Genomic DNA, 12,103 nt, shown 5'->3' with positions numbered 1-12,103 from the left:
ATTCTACTGCTTATAAAAGAATTCTGACAGAAACATGAACACACCCTAATTTAGAAACTTTACACCAAGAATGTATCTAAATCAAGTCTGTATTTATACAAACCAATCAATATACTGGTAAAACTCTGAAAATCAAACCGTTTGTCGCTGAAATGACCAGTAAGTCACAGCACAGCTATGTAAAGCAATCAATAACAGCTACAGAAATAATAATTCTCCATATCACTTAGACCCACAGAGACAAAATCCTTAAATTTACAGAGGGCTGAGGATGTGGCTCAGTGACAAAGCACTTCCCTCATGCACAAGGTCTTGCTTTGATCTCTAACACCACAAAAATTAAAAAATCAGACAAGTCAATGGAAGAGGATTGTCTGAAACAGCATGGCTTCATCTACGCATTTTTTTTTAAAAGAACATCTACACAAGCAGATAGATAAGTGGTAGAGAAGAATATGAAGATGTGCCATGAAGTATTATTTAGGTAAGAAAACAACAACCACCCCCAACAGCGGTAGGTCTTGAGGAGGGGTACGAAGTAGACTTACTCTCCCTAAATCCTTTGGCTCTCAAGTGCCTTGTCATGTGCATACTACTCTCATGAGACAGTGTCACTTGTTCAGAAAGAACTCCTCAAACACCACCTATTCCCTCCTACTGTTCATTACCGCTCTCTCCTTAGGCACTTACATCATGTGCTCTTTCAGAGTTGCTTATGCCATTCTGAGCCACAAGGCAACAGGCGAGGATCTGGCACTGTGCTAAGCACTATGTTCCCAGTGCCCAACAGTGCCCAACACTGCTGCTACATGAGTATTGGCAAATGAATGAAAGACTCCTTTTAGGACACTACTATTTAACTGAAACTTTCCCTGCTTTACACCAGTTTAGAGGGGACCCTTTGTCCCGTGGATCCCACCAGCCTTTGTACCCATTGTCTTTGCTGACATCTACTATATGCGTCCCTGTAAAGACTATGCCTATCTTGAGGACAAAGACCCTCTCACACACTCAGACAGTTGAGGAACTGGCTGGAAGTGGGTGCACGCCTTTAATCCCAGCACTTGAGAGGCTGAGGCTCTGTGAGTTTGAGACCATCCTGATCTACATATAGGAAGCTACAGAACAGCCAGGGCTACAAATAATAATCATAATAAATAAAATTCTAAGAAAAAAAAAAAAAGTTGAGGAACAAATGGGCAAATGAACTAACAACTTACTTGTGTATTAAAACAGATGTCAGTCTTACTTCAGTCCTTTAGGACAACAAAAGCAAGCAGTGTAGAGTAAGTGGGCTAAAGCAGAAATAGCTTACAAACTGGGCACAGCAGTAAACACCTTTAATCTCAGCATTCAGGCTGCAGAGGCAGCAGGTGGATCTCCGTGAGGTCACGGCCAACCTGTTCTACAAAACAAGTTCCAGGTCAGCCAGGGCTACAGAACAAGGACTTATCTCAAAGCTTGTGTGAGTGTGTACATGAGTGAGAGAGAAAGAAAGAGAAGACATTTTCTACAAACTCAGCTATGGACATATTGTCCCGCATTCCACTAGGTTCACAGCAGCACAAGAATGTGGCAAGCCAGGACAAAATACAAGTAAAATGGGCACTTGACTGCTTATTTCAAACAACTGTTTCTAAAGTCAGCATGTCACAGGTCACTACAGTTCAAAAGCAAGAGAAAGCTATTCATTCCCCATTTCAGGGGTGTCGATGTTGTATGTCCTGCAGGGCAGTGGTAGCGCACGCCTTTAATCCCAGCGCCTGGGAGGCAGAGGCAGGGGGATCTCTTGAGTTCAGGAACAGCTTGATCTATTGGGAGAGTTGCAGGACAGCCAGAACTACACAGAAATGCTGTCTCAAAAAAAAAAAAAAAAAAAAAAAAAAGATTATTTTTAAATGTCCTAAAACTGGTAGCTTTATGAAGCTGTGGGAAAAGAAAGAGCATCTTGAAGGACAGGGTAAGGGTTTATGACAATAAAACCTGACCAGGGCAACAGCCAACACAGGGGTGTACTGACATACGACTTCCCTGTGCACTCTTATTTTTCTCAAGTTTGAAATCGTTAAAAAACAAACAAACAAACAAACAAACAAACAAAAACCTGGCATAGTGGCACAGGCCTTTACTCGTAGCACAGAAAGGTAGACAGCAAACAGCAAAAGAAACACCAACCATACACAAATGGACTTAAAAATTTTGATTCAGAAATTTAAAATAAACTTTCATTTGAAAATGGCAATTTGTCTAAGGACTATTCTATCACTTTCAAAAATGTTCAAAAACAAACAAATAAACAAACAAACAACCCACCATTCTTATGTAGTAGTTGGAGCCAAACCTCAAACGCAAAAGCCTGACCCAAGAAGCTTACTACTGTTGGTAAGGCAGGCACTGACACAGATTTTCCCTGTGTTACCATGCCAACCACAACACCCTGGTGCACAACACAGTACTACCTATACCAATACCCTTCCTCTGAGCATTTCCTCTTCCTAATATTGCTACTAGTTTTATACTTGTTTACTGTCTGTAGGTGTCCAATCAACAATCCTTACAGCCAAGAGTCTTTATCTAAAGTTTTTCACTACATTCTTTATTCAGTTACATAAAGAAACTTTTTCTAAAGTGGGAGGGATATGGTGGCACACATCTTTAATCCCAGCACTTGGGAGGCAGGAGCAGGTGAATCTGAGTTTCAGGCCAGCCTGGTCTACAAAGTAAATTCCAGGATAGCCAGGGCTACAATTAAAAAACAAACAAACAAAAACACACAACCAATTAAAAAACAAACAAACAAAAAACCAACACTTTCTACATTACCTCCCACGTTAAGAACCCATTGCAGGCACTGGATAAACAGTAGCTGACTAAATAACACCACTGGCCTGCATCGATGCTTCCCTTAACAATAATGGTAACAGCTTTTCAAAAGACCAATTTATTTTGAGTCTGAAAGAAGAAAAACATAACACTCACCCATGGTGACATAAGGCAACTTATCAGTTGATCCATGAGGATAGATGCTGTAGAGATGAGGTCCAGTAACATCTACTCCCCCTAAAACTAGGGCTGCACCAATGTAACCTTGATACCTGGTGACCAGAAGAGACACAAGGACAGAATGAGTCCTGACTGCACCACTGTAGTTTATGCAAAAAGCTGCAGAAGTCAGACCAGAGTTTTCCTTACATGTTTCACTAAGGAGTTAGTGCTTGAAGAGGAACCAGGAGGGAAGGGAACTAAAATCAGTTAACATCTACAATTAGCCGCTGTAAACTAAGTGTAGTATACACGACTCACTTCAGCTCAGCCACACAGCCACCTTTTAAACACCCACAAAACAAAAAACTTAGAGACATAGAGGACTTGCTCAGGGTCCCTGCGACTGGCTTATTCCGGAGACTATCAGCACTGGCTGAGAAGCTACTGGTCAAGTTAGTTAACTGTGAGGAGCAGCTAGTCTCATCATCATACACTGGTACCTGTCACAACACCCTTCCCTCTGAATAAACCCGCCACACAATGATCACAGATGCTAAGGAAAACTGGAAACTGTTTCATCCTTCAGGGACATGAGATGCTCCGTCACGGTCTATGAAGCAGCTGCTGACCCAAAGAAGAGAGCTATAGTTTAGGAACATAAACAAGAAAATGGTTCCACCCGCCTTCCCTCCATGTCACTATGCACACCAGGTTTTGGACATTTGCTAAGGCTTTACCTAGTTGGTGATCATTTCAAAAGATCTTTTTCCCTGTATTAGCTCAGTTTTTTACCAAGACAATTGATTGCTGTGCTTGATGAACTCTGGACCATTAGCTCTTTGACAAGAAATACGAAAACAACACCTGTTAAACTTGCTGTAGAGCAGAACACTAAAACACAAATAAAGGAACATGTAAGCAAAGCCTTTATTCAGACTAGAAAGCTATATGACATCCAGAAACACAACAGCGAAGTCCTAGCTTCTGGTCCGTGATCGCCAAACTACTGACAATCTTCTATTTTAAAGTGAAAAATTCAAGGATAGGAAAGAATTTTAGGAGCAGCATGAAGAGAAGCCAGAGATGGCTCAGCAGATAAAGTTGCTTGTTGCCAAGCCTGATGATTTGGGTTCAATCCCCCAAACCCACATGGTGGAAAGGGAAAACCAACTCCTACAAGTTGTCCTCTGATCTCCTCCACATGTGTACCACACATACACAGATGCCCACACACACACAAGCGTGCACAAGCACAAGAGTGCACACACATAAGTGCGTGCGCACACACACACACAAAATGCAATTTAAAGTATTTTGAAATTTTTTAAAGGTTTCTGGAGAGATGGTGCAATGCTAAGAATATGTACTGCGGGCTGGAGAGATGGCTCAGAGGTTAAAAGCACTGACTGCTCTTCCAGAGGTCATGAGTTCAATTCCCAGCAACCACATGATAGCTCCCAACCATCTATAATGAGATCTGGTGCCACTTTTCTGCAGTGCAGGTGTACATGCAGGCAGAACACTGTATACATAATAAATAAATTAAAAAAAAAAAAAGAATATGTACTGCTCTTGCAGAGAACCCAAGTTTAGTTCCCAATACCCACATCAAGAGGTTCATCACTGCCTGTAACTATGGCTCCAGACAGACCTCCAAGGATGCTTGTACCTGAATATACATACCTCACCCCTGACACAAAGACACACAATTAAACACAAATTTTTAAAAAGTATTTTATTTGTTTGTTTACTTATTTTACAAGAGGTAGCAGCCTGAAGAGGGAACAGGGATCCATCTGGCCCAAGGCTTGTGAGCTGGGTGAAAGCCTGGAGCCTGAGACGCTGCACAGACAAGCCAGGAAGGCTAGATGCCCTGCCTCCACCAGTGGAGAGCCTGCTCCACTGCCTGCTGAGGACAGCATCTGAAAAAACTCAGTTCCCTTCCAGGCCACAATGCCTGCTGCATGCTCTCAAATACTCTATGATGTAAGCCAGGTGTGATGGTGCATGTCTGTAATCCCAGCACTCAGGGAGGCAAAGGCAAGTGGATCTCTGTGAGTTCAAGGCCAACTTGGTCTACAAAGCAAGTTCCAGGACAGCCAATTTTACAGAGAAACTATGTCTTGAAAAACCAACCAACCAACCAACCAAACAAACAAACAAAAAACCTCATAAAATGCTTAAACAAATGACTGATATCCTTAAGATCTGAATCAGAGGACTAGGGTAAAGTTCAGTGGTAGAGTGCTTGCCCAGCATAAGCAAGGCCTGGGGTGGAGCTCCAGCACTGAAACAACAACACACAAAAACAACCCCTGACCCAGAAATCCTATTTCCAGGACGCCGGCCCAAGAGCACATTCAGAGAAATGTACAGAAATGTGGTTATCACAGCACAGACAGTGATGTCAAAGAAAGCTGGACAAATGGCTGAAGAAACTGCCAAGTACAACAGAAGATGACACAATCATTAAAATCTATAGCCTTTCTTGGGCACTACAGATTATGGTACAATCTTTTGGTTCCGTCAATGTGTATCAAAGGTTAAATCTGCCTTTATGAATCACAAAATTTTTTTGAAGCCAAGAAATTTATTCTAGAATACAGCCTGAGGAATTAGTTATGTAATCACCCAAATATTCATTAAAATATCTTCAAATGAGCAATATCATTAATGTTCAAAACTGATTAATGTAACATGACTAACAACACTAAAATAATATGATTAGATATTAATATAATTATCTACATTGCTAATATATATTGGTAGTTGGTACTTAAAACTTTTGTGGGTCAGACCTCTTTGAAAATTTGCTAAAATTCAGCCTTCACCTCTAACAGGGGTACACACAAGCATTTTCCTAGTTCATGTGGTACTAGGTTTGTAGAGCTCTTCCCTAGCTCAAGAGAACTCCTGAGTTTGAGCACTACCAACCAATATAGCGTTGTACGGAGAGCAGGCTACAAAGCAGGAAAGTCCTAGCATGCCATTCCTGTTAACGCATAACATGAAGCTGGAAAGCATGAAAGGTCCAAAACAACTAAAATAAAAATGTTGGGTCCCACTGTAGGCACCATCGTCAGTGTTGTCACTCACTTAGAGTGTTCCGTTCACTTACCTTCTGTGTCTGTGTGGATGCACGAGCACCACACTGCACGCGCGGAGACCAGGAGGCAACTTACACACGTTTGCTCCCTCCTCCACCATGTGGGTTCTGGGACTATCCAATTCAAACTTTCGGGCCTGGCAACAGGTGCCTTTACCTGCTAAGCCAGTAGTCAGCCCTTTTCCTTTATTTCTTTCTTCCCATGAGTCAAGGAGACAAAAAACTATCACTGGCATTGGAAGGGGGGAAAAAAAAACCTATCCTTAAGAAGTATAAGATGGGGCTGGAGAAACGTCTTAAGCTAGGAGTGTTTGATGCTCACAGAGGACCCGAACTCAGGTCTCAGTATCAGCTCCAGGATCCAACGCCCTCCTCTAGCCACTGTGGGCACCTGCATATGTGCCTCTGTGGAAGTGTGTGCGTGCGCGTGCACACAGAAATAAAAATAAATCTTAAAAAAAGGTAGCATGACCCAACACTGTCCCAAAGCACTACAGTCAAAAGCAAAGCTTTTTCCCTTTAAACCACTCACATACCTCAATCAAAATGTCGCCAGATATATAAGACAATACTACCTCAGTTTAAATTTTAAAATTTACATTTCTTCTCAAAACATTAGATAAAATGTAACTCTGGCCAGGCATGATAGTTCAAATCCTTTAATGCCAGCACTTAGAAGGCAGAGGCACTAGATCTCAGTAAGATCAAAGCCAACCTGATCTACACAGCAGGTTTCAGGTCAACCAGAGCTACTGTGAGACCCTGTTTCACAAAAAAAAGGTAAACAAACAACCTTTACAAACTATACTAAATAAAAATGAAGCACTGGAGAGAAAAAGAGAGAGAAACTATATAATTCTTAAACTGCATTAGAGAGATTAAGTATTTGCTAAATTGTTTTGAGAAATGCCTTAAATAACAAGTGTAAAAGTTGTTTTGTATGTAATAGGCCATTTGATCCACCAGGGGGAGCTTTACATTTAAAACTAGTATATCTTTTTTTTTTTTTTTTTTAAATCAGTGTCAAAAATGATCAGTTGGTCTCATGCTGTAACTGGATTATTTATTTGGTAGCAATAATCCCCCTGCATTAGCATGGTGGTTTCATATACCAAGAGCTGAGCAGCAGTGGAGAGATTATGGCTCTGGCTTAGGCTTGCTCATCTATAAACTAGGAACTACATCACTACCCTTCCTGCATTGATACCACTGAGAATGCAGAGCTATCCTAGGGGGACCTCAAATTCTCAGGAAAGCCAGAGGATAAGAGCAACAAACCAGAGCCAAGTAAGGGCTATGACAAATATCCTACGTCAAAGGTGACACTGACCACCAAATCCCTGGAAGTTACTGCCACATTTTCCTACCTTCATTTTAATTTAAAAAAGACTATTTGTATTTTTAACTTAAATATTCCAATTTATAATTATTGGCCACTATTTTGTTTTAAATGCCATGTGACCTACATAAACCTCTTTAGTCCATGATCTCATGACATTCACAAGGGCAGGTACCTGATGTTCACTCAGGAACAGAATGAATGTGTAAAAGGGAAGGCAGATCCCAGAAAGAAATGTAAGCACTATTTTCACTGTAATTCTCTTGTGAAAGCTGATCTTGCGGGTCAAAACAACTGGGAAGAGAGAAGTTCAAACCAAAGAACTGCCTCTATTAGATGGCCTAATGCCACTTTTCTAGATTATTAATTATATAGGAGGGCCCAGCCCACTACTGGAAGAACTATTCCTAGGTACCAGGTTCTGAGCCATTTGGAAAAAAAAAAAAATCTAGCTGTGTAGTGATGGCACACGCCTTTAATCCCAGCACCAAGGAGGCAGGGGCAAGTGAATCTCTGAGTCTGGGGCCAGTTTAGTCTATAGAGCAAGTTCCAGGAAGCTACATAGAGAAATCCCATCTGGAAAAACAAAAACAAAACAAACAGAAAGAAAAACTCTAGCTAAGAAAGCCAGAGGGAACAAGCCAGTAAGCAGTGTTCTTCTATTGTTTCTGTTTCAGGCTTCTGATCTGAGTTCTTGCCCCGGTTTCCCTCGAAGACAGACCGTAACCTGCAAGATGAAGTAAACCCTTCCCCAAGTTGCTTTCAGTAAGGGTATTTATTGCAGCAACAGAAAAGCAAACTAGAAAAATACTGCTTCCATTTATGTAGAATATATAAGAAAACATATTTAAGACTAAAACATCAAAACCTATACAAATATAAAGTAATAATAGGTGTATATTAATGGGGAGGAAAAAAAGTATTAATGTGGAGGAAAAAAGAAAACTCACATGAACTGTGTGTGGGAGCTAGTAGAGAATGAAGTTCAGATCAGAATTAATATACCTTGTGTAAACCTCAACCTCCTTATATACGTACGTACGTGTGTGTGTGTGTGTACCATTTAGACTTTTTTGAGACAAGGTTTCTATGTGTATTACTAGCTGTCCTGGAACTCAGCTCTGTAGACCAGGCTGGCCTTGAACTCAGACATCCACCTGCCCCTGCCTCACAAGCTCTGGGACTAAAGGGGTGCCCTATCACTGCCTGGTACCAAAATGTTTACTTACAAACAGGATACAAGGATAGCCCTTAACTCAGAGTTAAAAACATGCGGCAGTGCACAGAGCACTTCAGCAAGGGTCTGCGAGGCTGAGAGGAAGGTGGGTTAGAAATCAGTATGGCTTTACCCACTTTACCCACTCAATGAGACTACAAGTCGCATTTCACTGTGCTACTTTGCTGCTTAAAAAGAAGAAGAAGAAGAAGAAAAACAACAATTGTGTTTAAATGCTGGGGAAATGGGCAGAATTCACAAGACCACTCAAAATACTGTTTTACTGTAAGCAAAAATTGTCTTGTCCAGTAATATCTCTATTCTTCAAAAAATTACTCTACTGGCCACAATTCAAGGCAAATCATCACTGTGAGATACATCAGACCATGCAATCCACCTCATTACCAAATGCTTTAAAAACTAAAAGTGACTTTGTAATTGATTAAAAACCAGATACTACAGAAATCCACACTATGGAGCCTTACCTGAAAAGCATCTGCTTCAACATCCGATTAGCTGTCACAACTCTTGGAAGGCGGCCAGTTGTGAGAGAGTGGAGCTCCAAGTTGGAAGAAATAAGCTGGGTTGTCATGTCTGTGTCTGCAGCTGTCCCAGCACCACAGCAACTGAAAAATACCACAGAAACTTTGCTGGCATTCAATTACCAGAAGGCTCAAAGAGCCTCTTGGCTAATTCCACAAAGTTCAAGTATACGAGAGGTGCTCTGAGTAGTCTGCAAAGCAATTTCTCTGTCTAACCAATTTTAAACATAAAATTGAGGACACATACCTAATTATATAAAAATATATTCTCTATGGTTCAATGGATCATTTCAAATCATCCACTCCTCTGCCACAGAGTATATATTTTAGTCCTATTACAAGTGCATTCAGATTGTATAAAAGAACAAGGCAGTGTTATAGTCTTACAATTCAATATCTACACTAGACAGTCTTTATTTATTATTTCAAAACTGAGTAAAAGAAAAATGGGAAAAATTATAAAATACCATAAAATAACACAGGTACAACAGGTCATGGAAAGCTGGAAAACAGCACAATTAATTCCTTTTTGTCTTTAAATTTTGTGTGTGTGTGTATGTATGTGTATGACCCACTTGCGCCATGTAAGCATGTGGAGATCACAGAACATCTTTCAGAATCTGGTTCTGTCCTTCCACTATGTGGATTCTGAGAATCCAATTCAGGTCATCAGCTTGGTGGCAATCTTACCTGCTGAGCCACCTCACCAACCCTGAGAGCAATGAATTCTAATTTTAAAGGCAAGGTTTTTATGAGCTGAGTGTTGTAGGTTGGTGTAATGCTAATTAGACCCCCAAGATCTGGTTACTGCCCGCTAGATACACCCATCCTTGTTTGTGTAAATCTGCCTAAAACATTATACCTGATTAGCTCATTAAATGGCTTATACCTGGGCAGGGCAGAATGGGGCAGGCATGGCTAAAGTTCCTGGGCTTGGGGGGACAGAGAGGATGAAAGGACAGAAGGATGGGAAGAGAGGAGGAAGAAGGCCACCACGATTGGTTATAGTGTGGAGAAAAAAACACATGGGCTGAGAGAAAGGATTCCATAATGGCGTGAAAAGGCCTAGATGACAAATACAAGCAAGTACCATGGGTTTATGGATGGACGATAATCCAGCTGAGGAGGATTAAGGTGGATGACATTAGATGGGGGCTGGGAGATGGATGGTGAGGATACTGAGACAGTGTAAGTGAAATATCTGCCCAGCCTAATCTAAATAAGGCAATTATAAAATCTAGCAGGTGTTTGTGTCTTATTATTTGTGACAGTGGGTTAGATAATACCGCTGTGATAATCTTAGGGCTAATAATAAACAGTATATAGCCTAATGCCAATTTTTAATTTGATATAAGAGCTGAGTTTGGAAGAACAGAAACAGTCTGAAAGTATAAAAGGCTGTTTTGTTTTTTAAATCTTATTTATGTCTGCATGTGCATGTGTCTCTGTGAAAGTCTGCATATACCTGTGTGTGGGCGCTCTTAGAAATCCAAAAAAGGCTATTGGGTCCCTTGGAACTAGAATTACAGTGTTTGTGAACAGCCTGTTAAGAGTTTTGGAACTCATACTCTGGTCCTCATGATTGAGCAACAAGTGCTTTTAACTACTCTCTTAGCCCTGGGCAGAGTGTTTTAACCAGAAGCACTAGTATAAGCAAAGGAGAAACACCTATAGTTAAGAGAAATAGGAACAAGAACATGATCAGCTCTGTGTTTTACGAAGGTGTGGCATAAGAGGGAACATGAGTAAAGAAACCAGAGGCAGACATGCCAACTGAATAACTGCAACTGTCCGGCTGAAAAAGAAAATAAAATAAAGGTCACAGCAGTGGGGAAAATAGGAGGGGATGAATTCAAGAGGCACACAGGAGGCAGAACCTGCTACCAACTAAATCAGAGTGAAGCAGTGGGACTTGCCCATGAGGGACACAGGTGACATGTTATGTTTTGAGCTAGTTTTCTAACAGAGTCTCATTTATCCTAGAGCCTCAAATTCACTATGTAGCCCAGGATAACCCTAAGCTCCTGACCCTCCTGCTTCCACCTCCCCAATGCTGAAATCACAGGCTTCATCACCACCCATTTTCTACAGTGCTGATGAGAGAACCCAGGGCCCTGTGCTAAATAAGCACTCTATCAGCTGACTTACATTCCAGCTAGAAACACATCGAAGAGTTAGAAAACACAGTCTCAACAGCAAGCAGGTGGCAAGGGGAGTGGTGGTTAATGGTCAATTTTTAGTCCCAACTTACTAGAAAATTTCAGAGTAGTTAAAATTCACAATACTTACTAAATATTAGGAGATATGAAGTGAATTTTTGAACAGTTTTTGTCAGCAACGACCATCCCTTCAGTTGCTCTTGTGTCTGCTCCAAGAACTATGCCATCCTATTAAAAAAAAAAAAAAGTTTTCAACAATTTTATATACATAAGATACTAAGAAAAACAATGGTCATTTTCTGAGTCCCTAATTCCATATCCCCAGCCAAAATTCCTACGAAAACAATTGTCCTAAAACTTTTATTACATCCTTAATAAATGTTATTGGCTAATCCTGAAGTGATTGATACTTATTTCCATTTTCAAACAAATGGCTGGGGATGCAATAAATTCCTTACAAATCACAGAGGTAAACCGGGAAGAAATAAATGGAGGACCCAAAACTTTTCCATTAAAATAGCCATCTCTGGGCCAGCAAGGTTGTTCAGCAAAAAAAAACACCAGCCGTGCAATGCAGAAAAACTGACTTCCATCGCAAGAACCCCACATCGAAAGAACCCACATGAAGGTAAGAGTGGACTCCAAGTTGTTCCCTGACTGCTACACTTGGCCCATACAGCATATGCTCACACACACGCACACACACAGACAAAATTAAGGAAACAGCATCTCTGTCTACTAGTTTTTGAAATGTAC

The 12,103-nt window shown here is 40.9% G+C and overlaps 1 protein-coding gene across 1 annotated transcript in view; it reads right to left on the bottom strand.

Annotated features, from left to right (window-relative positions):
- Positions 1-12,103, bottom strand: part of Psmb7 (proteasome 20S subunit beta 7) — a 56,199-nt gene that overhangs the window by 42,947 nt on the left and 1,149 nt on the right. The window contains exons 3-5 of the mRNA XM_055599993.1: positions 11,478-11,575; positions 9,132-9,272; positions 2,980-3,095 (exon numbers count right to left, since the gene is read on the bottom strand). Of these exons, the coding sequence (XP_055455968.1) occupies positions 2,980-3,095; positions 9,132-9,272; positions 11,478-11,575 (355 nt within the window). The remainder of the gene's footprint in view (positions 1-2,979; positions 3,096-9,131; positions 9,273-11,477; positions 11,576-12,103) is intronic.

Source organism: Psammomys obesus, unplaced genomic scaffold (assembly GCF_907164565.1).
Source record: "Psammomys obesus unplaced genomic scaffold, mPsaObe1.curated_primary_1811, whole genome shotgun sequence".
Lineage (NCBI taxonomy): Eukaryota > Metazoa > Chordata > Mammalia > Rodentia > Muridae > Psammomys > Psammomys obesus.
The sequence above is the reverse complement of the archived record's forward strand: the minus strand, read 5'-3'. Positions and strand labels throughout refer to the sequence as shown.